This window comes from Elephantulus edwardii, unplaced genomic scaffold (genome assembly GCF_000299155.1).
Source record: "Elephantulus edwardii isolate Elephantulus edwardi_28Jun2011 unplaced genomic scaffold, EleEdw1.0 scaffold00062, whole genome shotgun sequence".
Taxonomy (NCBI): domain Eukaryota; kingdom Metazoa; phylum Chordata; class Mammalia; order Macroscelidea; family Macroscelididae; genus Elephantulus; species Elephantulus edwardii.
In genome coordinates this window covers 1,366,282-1,385,066 of record NW_006399812.1, presented here as the reverse complement: position 1 = coordinate 1,385,066, position 18,785 = coordinate 1,366,282, and the positions used below count along the sequence as shown (strand labels likewise).

General features: G+C 40.3%; 1 protein-coding gene across 1 annotated transcript in view; it reads left to right on the top strand.

The window, feature by feature from the left end:
- Positions 1 to 18,785, top strand: part of AFF3 (AF4/FMR2 family, member 3) — a 618,084-nt gene that overhangs the window by 209,829 nt on the left and 389,470 nt on the right. The window contains exon 6 of the mRNA XM_006887856.1: positions 18,059 to 18,106. Within this exon, the coding sequence (XP_006887918.1) occupies positions 18,059 to 18,106 (48 nt within the window). The remainder of the gene's footprint in view (positions 1 to 18,058; positions 18,107 to 18,785) is intronic.

Here is an 18,785-nt window from a genome sequence, read left to right as displayed (position 1 = left end):
GTTTCCTTGCTCTGTTCTGACAACTGCCTCTTGGTCCAAGTATAGGTTTCTCATTAGCACGATCAAGTGTTCTGGGATTCCCATTCTTCTCAAAGTCAGCCACAGTTTGTTATGATCCACACAGTCAAACGTCTTTGCATAGTCAATGAAATGCAGATAGACATTCCTCTGGTACTCCCTGCTTTCAGCTAAGATCCATCTAACTTTAGCTATAATATCCCTGGTACCACGACCCCTTCTAAACCCAGCCTGGATTTCTGGCATTTCTCTGCTGATGTGTTGTTCCAGTCGTTTTTGGATAATCTTCAGTAGAATTTTGCTTGCATGTGAAATCAATGAGATTGTTCTGTAGTTTCCACACTCTGTTGGGTCACCTATTTTGGGGATGGTAACAAACATAGATCTCTTCTAGTCAGTTGGCCAGGTGGTTGTCGTGGCACAACTTGGTGAGCACATCCAGGGCAGCATCTGCTAGCTGAAATATGTCAATTGGTATACCATCTATTCCTGGGTCCTTATTTTTTGCTATTTCCTTCAAAGCAGCTTGAACTTCTTCCTTCATCACCATAGTCTCTTGCTCATATGTTGTTTCATGAAATTCTTCTGTGTCTGCCAGTCCTTATTTAAGAGACATAAACGCAGGTTATACACATGGACTTCACCTGATGGTATGCATAGGAATCAGATTAATTACATCTGTGGAAAGAACCACTAGAAAAGCTCAATATCAGCTGTGAAAACTAGGCCAGGAACTGATTGTGGAACAGACCACCAACTACTCATATGCAAGTTCAAGCTGAAACTGAGGAAAATTAAACCTAGTCCACAGGAACCAAAATATGACTTTGAGTCTATCCCACCTGAATTTCAGAACCATCTCAGGAACAAGTTTGAGGCCTTGAACACTGATGAGCGAAGACCAGATGAGTTGTGGGAGGATATCAAGGATATCATCCAAGAAGAATGCAAACGTTCATTATAAAGACAGAAGAGGAAGAGAAGACCAAAGTGGATATCAGAAGAGACTCTGAAAATTGCACTGGAGCGCAGAGAAGCCAAAGCATAGGGAAGAATTCAAGATACTAAAGAGTTGAATAGAAGATTTCAAAAGGCAGCATGGGATGACAAAGTAAAATATTACAATGAAATGTTTAAGGAGTTGGAGTCTGAAAATCAAAAGGGCTGAACTCGCTCAGCATATCTTAAGCTCAAGGAACTGAAGAACAAATTCAAACCTCGAGTTGCTATAATCAAGGATGCTTTCGGCAGAATATTAAATGATCCAGGAAGTATTAAAAGAAGATGGAAAGAATATACTGAGTCCAAACAACATATACACAATGAAATAATAATGCAGGTAAAGTTTAAGAAAACGAGGATATGAAAGGCAACAGCTGACGTTCTGTTATTACCAGTAACATGTAAGATCCCTCAATTCCAGAGGATTCATGAAATATGTGTGTACTCCCTCTAGTTGAGACTTTACTTTGGAGAAAGCTTTCTTGCTTTCACATATTATTTATGACTCGTTTTCTAGGCAAGACTTTGTATCATGGATACAATTAATATGATCTTATGTCTAATAGTCTCATACAGAATAAGTTGAACCCTTGGTTTTCTGCAATCTGTGACCATGTTAACCTTCTTCTCTGTGAGAATAACTCCTAATTATCATTATAGACGTTCCTCTCATTATGTTACTATGGATGGCATCTTTTATCACTTGCTAATTATAGGTATACAGAACTGGAATGCTTGAAGTTAAGGCATATAAACAGGCTTATAATGGATTTTCATGTTTAACACTTTTATTGATTTATTGTAGTTAAATAAATGCTCTCAACTGTCTACCTAGTTAATCCATTTACCTTATTGGAAGCTATAATAACACCTGTTCTCATATTGTAGTATTTTATGGCTATTCTTCAGAAGTTTTTTTCAAAAGTAACTCATACTTCAAAGTAAATCCAAGCCAGATTCCTTGGCATGGAGTGGATTGTGACTCTTCATGGCTTTTCTTCTGTGGTGCTACTAGGTAGGTGGATTCAACCCACCAATGTTTTGGTTACTGTGTTTTCTCCTAATGTGTCCATGTAAATAATGTGTCCATGCATGCACGTAAGGTGGTTGTATAATTTGAAAAAACACCTTTTAATGTCTGCATTGTTTGGGTGAAAAGAAAGTAGCAATGTAATGCAAATTGGTTGTGCCTCTTAGAATCCTTGTTACTCCTATGAGATACATAGGAATACACTGAGCTTGATCATGGAGAAATTTGCCTTTAATATTTTATTGAACAAAACTTTGGTTGAAAATGTTCAGAATCATGATCTTAAAATTGGAAAGAATTTAATATGATAGAGGTGGGAATTATCACTAGTCATTCAGCCTCTAACTGAACAGTAACCTATTATACTCATTTCTGTTTGTGTTATTCTACTTGTAATAATGAGTCACAACCAACTCCATGGAACCTAACAACATGTATGACAAAGAATTCCTGGGTGATGGAAACAATAAAGACTGCTACAAAGTTAGTAATACCATATACACATAAAACCTTGCTGGAGATTGTTTTTAAATGGCTATGTTGGCAAAGAACTTCCATAAATTTCAAGTAGAGGCACTGCATACAGTATGAGTTGTTAGTTGTTGATTGCTGTAGAGTCAAGCACTACTCATAGCTATTCTGTGAACAGAATACTTAATGCCTTTCCATAACTGTTATCATTTCATCAAGTTCATATACTGCTTTTTTTTTTACAGTATGAGGGGTATCATTTTTTTTAATCAGACTGTATTTATTGCATTGGGGAAAATCAACAAGAACAAAAACATGATACTTAATCCATCTTTTGTTGTTGTGTGACATCGAGTTGGAACTAACACATAGCTGACCCGCCAGTGGGTTTTCAGAGGCAGTAATTGCAAGGAAGGAGATTGCCCATCCTTCTACTATGGAGCAGCTGGTGGACTCAACCGAGGGGTATCATTTTTTTTATGTTGGGTAGAAGTCGCCTGAAAGCAGAGAATATTAGAATGATGTTTACTTGTGTTTTATTGACTCTACCAAGAGATTTGACTCTGGAGATCATAACAAATTATGTATAGCATTGAAAAGAATGGAATCCCGGGACATGGAATTATGTTCATTTAAAACCTAGACATATGCCAAGGAGTGTTGTCTGAACAGAACAATGGACCAACGCATGGTTTAAAATCAGGAATGATGTGTGTCGTTGTTCTGTCCTTTCTCTATAGTCATTTAGCCTGTTTGCTTTAACAAATAATTCCAGAAAGTGGAAGGAGAACGTGGCATTAGGATTGGAGGAAGACACATCAACAGCCTGCTGGTGCAAATGACACACTTTCCTTGCAGAAAGTGAAGAGGACTTAGGACCCTTGCGGCAGAAGATCCAGGGCCATAGCCTTTAATAGGGATTGTATCTCAGCAGCAAGAGTACGATAGTTCTCACCCCTGGACCATTAGGTAGGTGACAGATGATAGATGGAGGAAAGGTTGAAGTTGTCAGGATATCAAAAGATGTATTGCATTGGGCAAATACGCTGTCAAAGTCCTGAACAGGAATGATGTCATTTTAAAGACTAAGGTGCACCTGCTCCAAAGCATGGTGTTTTCAGTCATTTCCTGTGGTTCTGAAAGCTGGACAATGAATAAGGATGGCGGAAGAAGCATCAAAACCTTTGAATTATAGTGTTAGAGAAGAGTGTGGAATCTCCATGGACTGCCAGGAGAACAAACAAGTGTGTTTTGGAGCAACCAGAGTACTTCTAAGGGTCAAGAATGGTGAAACTTTGCCTCACTATTTTGACACGTTGTCTGAGGAAGCCAGTCCTTAGAAAACCACATCATGGTGGGAAAAGACAAAAAGAATATCAACAAGATGATTGACGCATTTACAGTAACAGTGGGCTCAAACGTGAGAGATGGCGAGGATGGTTCAAGATAGAGTAAAATTCAGATCTGTTGTTCACAGAGTCCTGTAGTCATAGTTTATAACACTTCAAAACAACCACAATCTCATAGGTGAAAAACAATTAACAAAAAGAATCTCAAACCCCTGTTAATTATAACTGACTCATAGCTAACACTCCAGTGGGTTTTTAGAGTCTAAAAATTGCACAGGGGAATAGTGTTCACTTTTATCCCATGAAGCTGTTGGTGGTTTTGAACTACAGATCCACAGGAAAAACACCAGGCTATCTCTCAGAAAACGTTGTTGTTGTGATGTGCCATCCATTCGCTTGTGACTCGTAGCAAACCTAAGTACATGACCTCTGAACCCTGTCCTATCCTGAGACAATCTCACTTTCTCTGACACACCTACCTCCATCACCCCAGTTACTGTGTCAGTCTGTCTCATCCAAGGTCTTTCTCTTCTTTGCTGTCCGTCCACCTTTCCAAGCATGATGTCCTTCTCCCAAGAACTGGCTCCTCCTGGCCACATGCCTAAAGTGTTGTTGTGTTGTTGTTATGTGCCGTCGAGTCGCTTGCGACTCATAGCGACCCTATGTACAACAGCCCTAAACTCCGCTCTGTCCTGTGCCAATCACACTTCATTCTTGCTGTGCTCAAGAGCAAGGCTGTCCAGTTCAGGAGCCACAGGCAGCACATGTACAAGCTCTGGATATGTGACTCACCTGAACTGAAACACACTGTAACGATAGCACATAATCTAGACTCCAAACATATGATGTTGTTATGTGCCGTCGAGTCGCTTGCGACTCATAGCGACCCTATGTACAACAGCCCTAAACTCCGCTCTGTCCTGTGCCAATCACACTGTCTCCAACACTCCCATCCCAATTATCCCAGTCACTGAATCAATACATCTCATAGAGGGCCTTCCTCTCCTGCGCCGTCCCTCCACCCTCCGACCGGTCTCTCCTCACAACATGTCCAAAGTATGTTAGACGGAGCCTCAGAATCCTTGCCTCCAAGGAGCCACCCGGTTTAACCCTTTCCAGGATAAATCTGGTTGTTTGTTTTTCTAGCAGTCCATGGTATACTCAATACTCTTCTCCAGCACCACAGATCAAAGGCATCAATTCTCCTTCTATCCTCCTTGGTCATTGTCCAACTCTCTGATGCATAACAAGTGATTGCGAAGACTATGGCCTGTATCAGATGCACCTTAGTCTCCAGAGAGACACTATTGCTCTTCAGTACTTTGGAGAGGTCCCTAACAGCATACTTTCCCATGGCAATGCGCCTTTTAATTTCCTGGCTGCTGATGCCAAGACTGTTGACTGTGGAGCCAAGCAAACTAAAGCTGTGTACAATCTCAGTTTCTTCACCATCCATCCTGATGCTGCCACTTGGTCCAGTGGTGAGAATCTTTGTCTTCTTGACATTGAGCCTCAAGAAAACCCAAATATGTATAACAGTTTAAAAATCATTTTAGTAGTACACATAAAAATGACTTAAGTGACTTCTACATAGATACTTTAAGAGCATCACAAAAAGCATGTGTAACAATTCCAGATTATATGATTCTGATAGATTCTTTTCTCATATGCAACCCAGGAGCTTTGGGATTGCATGTCTTTAGGAAAAGACATCATCTTTAGGAAAGTAGAAGCTCACTGAAAGATAGGAAGACCCTCGATAGGGTGTGTTGTTTCAGTGACTGCAACAGTGGGCTTGAGCATAGAAGACTGTGAGGATGTTGCAGGAAGGGGCAGTTTCACTGTGATGTTCGTAGGCTGACTGTGAGTTATGTTTGACTTAATGGAACCTCACAAAAACAACGACAACAGCCTTGAGGAATAATTGAGGGAAACAGTTTTGCCTTCTTTATGAGAGGAATATAGGAAGGTGAGATGGCTCTACTTTTTCTGACTTTTCTGATGAAGACTGTCAAAGATTGCTCTATTTGGTGTTCCTTCCCCTGAGAATTCACCTAAACAGAGACAGTAATAAGACCTCTCCTGAGAAGTCAGGAGGGAGCAGTAAGACCTATCCTGATTGAGAGGACAGACAAGTGGATTAAAAGCCAACTTTAGCTCCAGGTACCCAAGTTCAAGAAGTAAACAAATTCACCTTGATTTTCCATTGGGAACACACATGCTGTTTTTTTAAGATCTGAGCATTTTATGGGACCAGAAGAGAAATGTTAAAAATCCATTACTACTGTAACAATTCTCCCAGAGTTAAAGCTTACCAACGTTTTTAAAGCAGTCAGGGAAAAAAAAAGACTTCTTAATATGCCCTAAATATCCAACTCTGTCACTGTGTGACAGAGTGACCCTCCGTTGGCTTTCCAAGGCTTTAAGTGTTGATGGAAGGAGATTGTTCATGTCTTTCCAGAAAGATCTTTCTCCAGAGATTGTGAGCTTTGAGTTCACCGTGTAACATGCAACTGACTACACCACATCACTGGATCTCCTTATTGGCTTCATAGAGACCTAATTTAAAAATACAAAATTTTGAGGTTAAAATGCGCTCACAAGTCAACAAAAATATGTAACAGTTACTCTCCCGTGTTTCTGAATGTTGTCTGTCCCCACCTTCCAAATAAACTCTCCTCCAACTGAGTTAGCTGGATTTTTCAGTTCAGATTCTATTTATAATACATCTGCTCTGAAAGTGTGTCTAGAAACAGTTGATAGTTTACACACAAAATAAGCTCTGTGCTCAGGGTGAGGCCAGCTTGAGTTCCTGTTGGCAGGGTCAGATGATAATGGAGTAATGCATTAAAGAGAATTGATGCATAAAGCACTGTTTGTGAATCTGTATTTCCTCCTTTTAACAAAATGCTTAAATAAAATAAATCATCAGAAACACCAAACCTGCTATTGTTGAGTTGATGTCAACTCACTGGGTTTCTGAGAGTAGAGGTCTTTGCTGGAAGAGATTGCCCACGTTTGACCCACGGAGCAACTGGGAGTCGAGCGGCTGTCCTTAAAGATAGCAGCACCAAGTAACGCAGTGCCACCAAAGCCCCTCAAATAATATTATTAGAATATAAAGAGCTCCTTATGTAAAATTATTAGACTATAATAGATTAAGTATTTCCAAATGCATAACACCACTGAGTTGAATTGATTGTTGAAGTAACAGCATCACACGTTATGAATGTTCTAAGTGTTTTTAATTATTTCAGTTCTTCAGTCTTATATTCCCCATTCTTGGAGGCTTTTGTGTCCATACTGAAATAACATTGAAGAGAAAGCCTTTTCCCTGTCTACAAATGATAATCAAATGAAATTTTCCTCTTCATTCCCCTCCATCGTCATTTAGAACAGGGGAAAGAGATGTGTTATAACTGTGTTCCTCTGAGCAGGCGTTCTGCTCTCCATAATTAAAATGCCAGAAAGAGCTGGGGTGAGGAGGATGAATCTGAGGAAAATGTCATTAGACATTTAGAAGTGGCAGTGGAATCTCCTGATCCTGCAAGGGTTAAGTGTCTTCATCCTCATTCTCCAGCCCCAGCCCTGTGCTCTCCCACATGCCAAAAGCAATGTCCACACAGCTTGGATGTGAGAACACTGAGGTCTTGGAGCATTCCTGTCAATGTCAGGTTGCAAGTGGGAAGCATGTGTTCATTATCATTGTTATGCAGTTACATTATCCAGCACTGACAGGACAGTGTGGGAGGTGACCCCAGCATACAGTGCAGGGCATTTTATTGAGACATGACCCAGTGGAGAAGCACTCAATATCAATTAGTGATCAGGATGTAAAACCACTGTCTTTGATTCTAATCTCTTTATGCAATCAGAGGGTTTTTGACAAGGTCAGTGCACTGATACGCTATTAACTTTCTGAGGAGCAAATGTACTTTCAATTACAAGTTCTGATGGAGATCACTTATTTTTGTTATAAAAATAACCATCATAATTAAAAGATTTTGTATGTCTTCAAATCTGAGAGAAAATGAACTCTTTAATAACAGTGCAAGGTGAATAGTTTTCTTGTTTAGGGATTACAAATAGCTAAGGGTTTAGGGAGTTAGGGTCGCTATGAGTCGGAAACGACTCGACGGCACATAACAACAACAACAACAAGGGTTTAGGGAGCTCTAGTGGCCTACTAGTAAAAAGCTGCACTGCAATCCAGAAGGTACATGGTTTGAATCCAGCAGCTGTTCTGTGAGAGAAGAATAGGCAGTCTCTTTCTTTGTGATTTTCTGCCTCTGAAAACCCACTGGAAGGTTAACTATGGGTCAGTTCCAACTTCACAGAATGCAGCAACAACAACAATGATTACTATATTAATCTGTATAAGCTTGCATTTGATGAAGTACGTAAATTGTAATATCCTACAATTTACCTTTATAATAACTGATGGGTTTTTTAATTTGGATAAAGCAAAACATTCCATTAAAATATCAACAACAAGTCTTATTACTTAGAATGTTTTTTTCTCTTTCAGTATGTTACTTATTAATTTATTCATCCAGTAAATAGTGAAATATTTATAAAGTAAATTGCTAGTACCTAAATTGTTCATAAAAGATAGAAATACTGTATTTACTGAGAAGACTTCTAAAATCTCTTTATAAATGTAACTTGTGCCCAACAACATTTTTCTTAACTTGTACTATTTAATTCAAATTATCATAGTATTTGTTAATACAATAAAAATTATATTGAAACATCACTGTGTAGCTTAATGGATTATTCCTCTTTCTACATTTAACTTTGTGTTATATAATAACACGATATATTAAGCGATATTGAGAAGTCTAGTCACATCATTTTCATTGTATTTTGGACCGTTTAGTAGAATTCTGAGGGTCTCTTTATATGTAAGTCTTAACATTTCTTGTTAAGATTATTCCTTGTTCATTTTTCTTGATATTCTGAAGTGCTTTTCTTTCTAATTAAAAAAAAATTGTATTACTGCTTCATAGAAGAGCTATTGATCATTTAACTGTTCAGCTTATATCTAACTCCTCTTGTTAATTTAGTGGTGAGTTGTGAAGTTTTCCAGGTATGCACTTAGAGATCCGTAAGTTGATCACAGTATGGTGTTTGGGAGTTGGGTTGTTGGGTTTTGGTTTTTTGTGAATTTGTGTTTTATGTTTGTTTTTTTGTTTGTTTTAATAACTCAGATAATATACTTCTTAAAGTGGACCCAATTATTAAATGTTAAAATACTTTGTTGTTGTTATGTGCCACTGAGTCTCTTGCGACTCATAGTGACCCTATGTACAACAGCCCTAAACTCTGCTCTGTCTGTGCCAATAGCACTGTCTCTAACACACCCATCCCTATTACCCCCACCATTGAGTCAGTCCACCTCATAGAGGACCTTCCCTTCCTTTGCTGCCCCTCCACCCTCCCAAGCATGATGTCCCTTTCCAACAACCAGTCCCTCCTTACAACATAACATATCCAAGGTATGTCAGATGAAGCCTCATAATCCTTGCCTCCAAGGAGCAGCCCGGTTTAACCCTCTCCAGGGTGAATCTGTTTGTTTTCTTGGCAGTCCATGGTACACTCAATACTCTGCTCCAGCACCACAGCTCAAAGGCATCAATTCTCCTTCTGTCATCCCTAGTCATTGTCTAGCTCTCTGATGCATAACAAGTGATTGCAAAGACCATGGCCTATATCAGATGCACCTTAGTCTCCAGAGACACCATTGCTCTTCAGTACTTTGGAGAGGTCCCTAATAGCATACTTTCCCATTGCAATACATCTTTTAATTTCCTGGCTGCTGGTGCCAAGAGTGTTGACTGTGGAGCCAAGCAGACTAAAGCTGTGAACAATCTCAATCTCTTCACCATCCATCCTGATGCTGCCAATAGTTCCAGAGGTGAGAATCTTTGTCTTCTTGATATTGAACCTCAATCCATATTGAAGTCTGCAGTACTTGACCCTCTGCAGCAAGCGCTTCAGGTCCTTCTCAGTTTCAGCAAGCTGGGTTGTGTAAAATATTTCACTTGGTAATATTTAGTTATAATCAAATTAGGAAGACCTGGTGTCCTAGTGGCAAGAAGCTGTGCTGCAATCCCGAAAGCTTGCAATTCAAATCCACCAGGTGCTCTGTGGGAGATTGATGGGCAGTCTCCTTTCATGTGATTAATTGCCTCTGAAAACCCACCGGGGGTCACCTGTGGGTCAGTTCTGACTTGATGGTGAACAACAGTAACAGCAATATTCAATTGAGGATTTTACCTTTATGTTTATAAAGGAGATTGATCATTTATTACATTTATTAACAGATTGGTCTTTTAGTACATTTCAGAAAATTCCATAAATTATAAAAAAAAGAAGATAGACCATTGAATTGAGTACCATTGAGTCACAACCCGCTCATTGCTGACCCTATAAAAACCTTCCTCGTGGGCATTTCAGAGGCAATTTAATTGCATGGGAGCAGATTGCCCATCTATCTCCCACAGAGCAGCTGGTGCATTCCAATCATATGCCTTCAGGATTGCAGCACACCTCCTTCCCACTAGACTGACAGAGCTCCTTAGAGTTCAGGTAGCCCTTGGCAAACAAAAGGGCTGTTTATCTTAACTCAAATATGTGGTAAGTTGGGAGCTACCTGTAAAATAAAATACCAGTAAAATAAATTGAGTACCTTTCTATTAATGTTTATTCTGTTGTTGTTAAGTGCTGTCGAGTCATAGATGACTCATAGTAACCCTATGAAGGTAAGTCCTGAACGTGTGTAACTTTCATCGTTTCTCTAAGTTCATAGAGTTTACAGAGGCAAGTTATTTTGGAAGTGGATGCCAGTCCTGATTCCAAGCTTGTTTTAATTTGAGAGCTCCACCAAACACTGTTCACAGTGGGTAACCATTATCTCATTTGACACATCAGTGTCACAGCATTTAGCATCACAGCAACCAGGAGTTATCTCTGTACCGCAAATGGACAGTCCAGTGCTATACTACTTAGAAGAATATAATATAGGGAAGCTTTCAGTGAAAACTTTTCAAGAAAGTTTCAAATACTTAATTTTTAAAACTATCAAGTTAAAGGCTTCATTTGAAGGTTCTTCTTCAGGTTCTGGTGGCATAGTCTCTAGGGAGTTTCACTGTTAACCCAAAGGCTGTGCCTCTCTGAAAGTTTGAATACATTGATGGCTCTTGAGGAGAGTGATGAGCAGTCTCCAACCATGTGATTAACAGCGTCAGACACACAACAAAGGGCCAGTTACAAAGCAGTTGCAACTTGGTGGCAAGAAATTTTGAGCCTCTGGTTTCATTTATTTGCTTTCTCAGATTACAGGCTTAGCCTCAGTTGTCTTCATTCGTTTCAGAAGATTGCTAGTTTCATAAAGATGTTTACTGTTATTTATTTGTGGGTATAATCTATTTTAATAGCAATCTTAGTAACATCTTATAAGTATGTTGTTATCACCGTTGTCTGGGCTGTATCATAACTACTTTTTCAGGTGAAAAACAATCTATCACTTAGTACGGCCACTTTACTGCGTAAGGTCATGGACTGCATCCTTAAATATGGTTTGAAGCTCATCATCAGGAAACAAATATTCTCACCACTGGGCCTATCAGCAGCTTTATGATGGATGGAGAAGAAATTGAGATTGTTGATAACTTCTGCTTGTTTGTTCCACAATCAGCACTCTTGTCAGCAACAGTCGGGAAATCAAAAGTTGAATTGCATTGGGAAAGTCGACTGTCAGGGACCTCTCTATGATACTGAAGAGCAGTGATGTCAGTCTGGAGACTAAGGTGCACCTGATTCAGGCCATGTTCTTTACAATTATTTGCTATGTGTCTGAGAGCTGGACAGTAACTAAGGAAGATAGAAGAAGGATTGATGCGTTTGAGTTGCAGTGTTGGAGAAGAGTTTTGAACATTCCATGGACTGTCAGGAGAACAAATAGGGCTGTACTGGAGAGGGTGAAACCAGGCTGCTCCTTAGAGGCAAGGATTTTGAGGCTTTGTCTCAAATACTTTGGGCATGTGATTAGGAGGGACTAGTCCTTGGAGAATGTCATCAAGCTTAGAAGGGTGGAGGGACAGCATAGGAGAGGAAGACTCAGGATGAGATGGATTGACTCAGTGACTGGAGAAATAGGAGTAAGTCTGTTGGAGGTGATGAGACTGGCTCAGGAAAGGGCAGGGTTCCAGAGTTAGTATACATGCGTTTAGGTGACTCAATGACACATAACAACAACAACATGCACAACAGATGAGAACCTTGCCGTATCCTGTGCCACCTTCATGATCTCTGCCATGCTCAAGGTCATTGTTAAAGTCACTGTGTTAATCCAGCTCCTTGAGGGTCTTCCCCTCTTTTGTTACTCTTCCTTTCCCATCATGATGTCTTTTTCCAAGGATTGATCTCTTCTGACCACATGCTTAACATGTGTGAGATGAAATTTCACTGACTTTGCCTCTCAGGGTCACCCTGGTTGCACTTCCTCCAGGGTAAATTTGTTTGTTCTTTTGGCTTCCAGGGATATGCAACACTCTTTGCCAACACTACAACTCAAAGGCTTGATTCTTCTTCAGTCTTCCTTATCCATTGTCTAGCTTTCAGAGGGATATAAATTCATTTTAAAGTGCTTGTATCAGGCACATTGTAGCCTTTAAACTAACATTGTTGCTCTTTTAACAGTTACGAGAGATGCTTGACAGCAGATTTTCCCAATGTAGTGCATGCCCATTTTGAGTTCTTGACAGGCTCAACCATGAATGTTGATTCTGTATCCAACCAAAATCAAGTCACTGACACTGTCTTTTCTTGATCTTCATGATGCTGTTTATTGATCCAGTGGTGAGAATTATGGTTTTCTTGATGTTTAGATGGTATCCATATTAAAGGCTATAGTCTGATTTTTTTTGCAGTAAGTCCTTAAGTCATCTTCACTTTTTGCCAGCAAGGATGTGTTGTATTTTTACACCACAAGTAGTTGAGATAGATTGATAAATAGATGTTGTTGTTGTTGTTTGCCATCGAGTCGTTTGCGACTCATAGCAACCCTATGTACAACAGCCCTAAACCCTGCTCTATCCTGTGCCTCTGACACACCCACCCCAATTACCCCAGTCATTAAATAAATCCACCTCATAGAGGGTCTTCCCCTCCTGCGCTGTCCCTCTATTCCCCCCCCCCAAGCATGACGTCCCTCTCCAAGGACCTGTCTCTCCTTACAACATGTCCAGAGTATGTCAGATGAAGCCCCAGAATCCTTGCCTCCAAGGAGTAGCCTGGTTTAACTTTCTCTAGGATGGATTGATACAATGACTCTAACAATAGGCTCAAGTATGTCAGACATTGTAAAAATGGCACAGGACAGAACAAGATTCTAATTTATTTTTCGTAGAATCACTACGATTTTTAATTAACTACCCAGCACATTACAGCAATATATATATATATAAAAAAAAATAGATGCTTTCACTGAGAGTAGGACCAGAAGGGAAACATGGATATGAATGACAGATCAAAAGGTAAACCTGTGGACAGAACTGATTCAGTAACAGAAGTGATTCGTAGAAATTCAGGATCAGAATGTAACCTTTGGAAGGTGTTATGTTAGATGGAAGACAGGCAGAATTTGAGATAGAAGTGGCTGTCTGTCTCTTTGTTCCAGGCATGCCCTGGTCTTGTAGAAAAGGCTGGAATGACTCTTTATGTTAAATTAAAGACATTCAAAACATTTCCTGAGCTCAAACCTAGATGCTTAATCTGTGTATCTGCTTTTGTGGCTTGACATATCATACCTAATTTCTTTGTATCTGTTTTTCCTGTAAAATAAAAAGTTACCATTGCTGTCAGGTACTGTGAGGCTGGTTTTGACAACTCTGTGTACCACAGAGCAAACACTGCTGGGTCCTTTACCATCCTCATAGACCTTTATAGGTTAAATTTATATGTCTGTAAATCAAGAATTGTTTTTGTTACAGTATGATTTATTTGTAAATACTCCAGTGGAAATATTCTAGGGACCTTTGTGTGACAGTTATACTCTTCGTTGCTAACCAAACAAGGTTGTTTATTCAGATCCACCCAGAAGCTTCACAGGATAAAGGCCTGCCAATCTGTCCCTTTTAAGATTACAACCCAGGAAACCCTATGCAGCCGTCCTGCTCTGTCACCCAGGGTCACGTCACCATGAGTCAAAACCCAATGAAAGGCACCTAATGACTATAGCAGTGACATGCATGTAATTAGTGTCTGGCTGTAAAACAATTTATACATGCTTATAGGTCATTGAGTGCTTGCACACAAACAAAGCCATCATAGTTTTTAAAAGTAGTATTACTTGAGAATAAGGGTCTGCCTTGCATGTGTCTGATGAAGAGTTAAACTATTTTTTAAAAATAGAACACGCGTAGCCTCATCTCCTCTGCAGCGAGATGCTATTTCCCACTGATTTGATAGAGCCTTTTCCCCTCTAAGCCTTGCCGCTTTCGCTGCTCTGTGCTTGGCATGGTAATTAGGGACTTCTGCTTTTAGTGATAGGATGCTGCTGGCTATTCCTTGAGCTATACTTAACCACAGCTTAGTTCCTTGCATTTCTCTGACTGAGTATGTGGTGTATATATTTTAAGTGATAGGATTTAGAGAAAGCCGTTAGTCAAGAAGAGGGGAGGAACAATCAGCTGGGGTTGCTAGCTTTTAATTGAAGTTGAGTTGGAGGTTCAATGAGGTGAGACTGTTATGACAGATTTCAAAACGGAATGATAGGAAAATGAGGTGGGTTCATCAGAGTCGTGTAAATATGGAGCAACGGCTCAGCAGCTCAGCATGAAACAACAACTACAAACTCTCAAAAAAATAGAGAGTAATTAAAATTTGCATTGTGCAGCCCTCCTTCTCAGCGGGGACCTTTCCAAGGAAGCCAGTAACTTTATTGTGGGGAAAATAACAAAAACAAATTTGGAGATGTAAATTACATGCGTGTTTTAATCTTATTCATAAACATTGAAAGTTTTAAAAATGTTAATGCAATCAGAACATAAACAACTGAAAGGGAAGTCAGATTTGAGAAGGAGCTTGAGAAGGTGGAAGACACACCCTGCTCCACAGTCCCCCACAAGTCATACCCACCTTGTTGTACTGTTCCCTGTCCTCATGGTGACCCAGGGGAACAGTGGACAAATCTTTCCCTGTCCTGGGCCATTCCCATGATTGATTTGTGATACAGAAGGTTTTTGTGGATGATTTTCAGAAATAGATTGCCAGTCCTTTCTTCTTAGTCCCTCTTACATTAGAAGATTCTTAAATTAGAAGATTAGAAACCTGCCTAACATCATAGCAAGACGTAAGCTTCCACTATCAAATGGGTTGTGGGTGCTCATGAAGCAGATCATTCTCTTGTGAATTTCAAGACTGAAGTGAAATTCTGCTCTTGTGATCTTGATTCTGAAGTGGTTGTTATCCCAGAGAATGGTCGTGTTGACCAGGTTCCTCCAAATCAGCAGCCTCTTCCACTTGGATGGGTCTGCTCATGTGATGCTACAGGTTCGTGGGTAGGAGACAGGTAGCTGTTAGATTATGTGTGCCAAGGGGAGAAAAGGGGGAAACATTCATCTGTTATTTTTCTACTTCATGCATCAAAGTCAACTCAGTGCAAGCCATTCTAAGGGCTGATCTTAGGGAACCAGCATTGAGTGTAGGGAGATAGCATGACATAGTTGGGATTTCACTGCACTGGAATCATATGAGTTCTGGAACACTGGAAAGCAAATGAGATCTCACTTGACTGCCCGTTGCTTCGGAATGGTTTTGAACAAAAACCTTCTTACTTCTATGATCCATGGCTGATTTGTTAAAGTCATTGTGTTGGCCTGATAGGACTTTACAATTCAGACAGTCTCTAGTACTGTGCCCCATGAATCACCTTCCATCCACATGGGATCTTGGAGACACAAACCAATTCAGTACTCCTCTTTGGTGCCAAGAAGCCAGAAGCATTCCTAGGTTTTTCTCTGCCAGAGACTGTTTTTGCTGTAATATAAGGCTGGGAATTCTTGAGCCTAGTTGTTGAAAGTCCCTAATCTTGGCTTAGTTTCTAGAACTTTATCAGCTTTACCAGCTGCCTTTATATGGGGTCTGCCCAGCCCAAAAGGGTCATGGTAGGAGTTGCCATCCAGATTATCAGAAGTAGTAGTACCCCCAACTCCACTCATGCTGCTGTTGCTATATGCCACCGTATTGGCACTGAGTCCTAATTTCTCCTCCAGTTGGTTTTTAGAGGCTATAAGTCTCTGAGGAATTCTAACTGCATACCTTTGGTTTGGCGATACAGCTCCTTATCCCTTGGCCACCAGATAAGGGAACTGTTTAACAGAGAATCTATCCTCCTCTCCCTTGATTCATCTGCTACTGTCTCCTTGCCATTGAGTTAGAACCAATTCATAGCTAAACCTCCAGCGAGTTTCTAGAGGCTGTAAATCACATGGGAAGAGGTTGCTGGTTTTTCCCTCTTGGCACCACACTGTGTTAGAAATGTATAGGATTACCGAGAGAAGCAGAGATGAGGATGGGGAGACGTCAGCTTCAGTACTTTGGTGACAGGTTCTCAGGAAGGACCAGTCTCTGGAGAAGGACATCATGCTTGGAAACGCAGAAGGTAGCAACAAAGAGGACTCTGAGCTAGGTCGACTGTGGCTGCACCTGTGAGTTCACTTAGAGATGATTGTGAGCATGGGCCAGGACCAGACAGTGTTTCCTTCTCTTGTGCCTTCAGTCACCATGAATCAGCGCCAGCTTGATGACACCTATTAATAAGTCATGAAAGGAACCTGTTGTTTTTATAAATCACTTCAAATGAAATTAAAATGAGACATTGACAGGAACTTAGCTTTAAGATCTTAACTCCTGAGTTCATTTGAAGAATCCTTTTAGTGATATTTCTGTCTGGATAAATCTGTCATGAGAAAGTGAAGTCCAGTTTTTCTTGATTGATTTTTTTTAAGCTTGAAAATAGAAGGTATATTAGTAGTTTAGCACTTGCTCTGTGAGCATATTTCACGGTAAAAATAGGTTGAGACTGGGAGTAGGGTGAAAGTTAATGAAGCATGTTGGTTTTTTATTCAATCATTCATACACATTTGGTTTTATAACATTAATTACAATACTCACAATGTCTGATTGTCTAATTATTCTGAATTGCCAGTGCTTGAGTTTTGTCCTGAAAGGATGCCAGAATTAAGTAGGAAATCCACAGAGAACATTATGGTTATGGGAGAATTATGAGGAGGAAAGCATGTGTGTGAAGAAGAAATGGTGAAGGAAAACCTCACTCCGGGATGTCACACAGAGTTGGGGCCAGCATCCTTGATTTATGGGGTCAAGAAAGCTCTGTGAGACCACAGGTGGAAAATTTCTCCTGTAAGCACTGCTCCTCTGTCTCCACAAAACCACCTCCCGCACTTGGGGCTACATCACAAGCAATAACTCAGTTGTCTCTCTGGAACTTGAAGTGTTCCCCAGAGCTGGCTGTGACCAGACCTGTAGACCTTTTTCTATCTGCCTGGAAATAAATTGTCATGTGGGTGACAGAGCAGATGTGTCTGGAGTATGAGATCCAGGACATGGTACAAACTTTGAGAGGAGCTGTTTTCTTTTTGTTCTCCTGTTTTCTTCCTACTAAACCAGTATTTTTACTTGAGGTACTGGGACTTTAACACTTAAACAGCAGTGGTTTTTCTCTGCAGGCTCGCTGTACCTATTCTGCAGGTAAACTAGAATGTGAGGTTGGGGTCTTCTTTTGCTGCAGAGACCGTGGCTGCCACACTTTGCTGGGACTATACTTGTAGGCGTGTCTGTGTTTATAGTCCCTCTGGCTTGGAGGACCCAGAGCAGGGCATCATGGGAGTAGGTGACTTCAGGTTGGCTGTCCAGTAGCAGTGGGAGAAGAACCAGTGACCACAGTGGTAGTCAGCCTGAATCACAGACTGACCCAGTTGTGACCCACATTTCATGAAGGAAAGAGATTATCACTAAGTTCCAGTTCAGCATTCCATTGGACAAGAACCCCACTGGCTTGTTTCCATCAGGCTGAAACTTACCTCTTTTATTACCATCTTTGTTTAGTTTGTAACAATCAGTTTGTCCTCTAGGGCTTAATTTGTGTTTTCTTTTCTTTCAGGACAGTAGAGCTGGAGAAGGCAACAGCTGTGTGGAAGAAATAATCCAGGTAAGGATTTTCTTTTTAATTTGTCAATTTGTTGTGAATACATTATAAAAGTGAACCATTGTTTGTTGCTTGACTGTTACCTTTTTTGAGGGTAATCACATAAATTCCCTAATGTCACTTAATAAAAAAATGTATTTAGAGATCTCAGAGAAATGGCCCATTCAGGGTCACTGCACAAACAGATATGACATTGTGTGAAAGTGACCACTTGAAAGACGGAGGAACTAAATCTCAGTAAGAAACATGGCTGTGTTCTCATCCAGATGCCCATTGGTCACCCTTTTAGTTAAAAGCATCCTTTGGTGGTCTGTTTTTTGTGGGTCAGGCTGAGGGGGCCTTGTTATTTCTCTCCTGAACCTAATCAGAATTGCAAGCACTCTGGCACAGAGCTTTGAACCAGTACATTCTAGCTCACCCCCTTGTGGAGAATTTGCATTTTGTCTTCAGAGATAGTGAGAATAGTGCAGGACAAGCCAACCTTCAGTATGTTGTTCATAGGGTCATGAGCTGGAATTCACTCAATTCACAACAACAACTTCCGATAGACTGAATGAATCAGAGTCTAGATTTTAACAAGATTCAAGGGTGATCCTTGTGTCTCTGAGCGAGAGATCTGTAAGAATTAACCCAAATATCTTATTGCAATTCAGTATATCTGAGGTGGAAATGCAGATTGTTT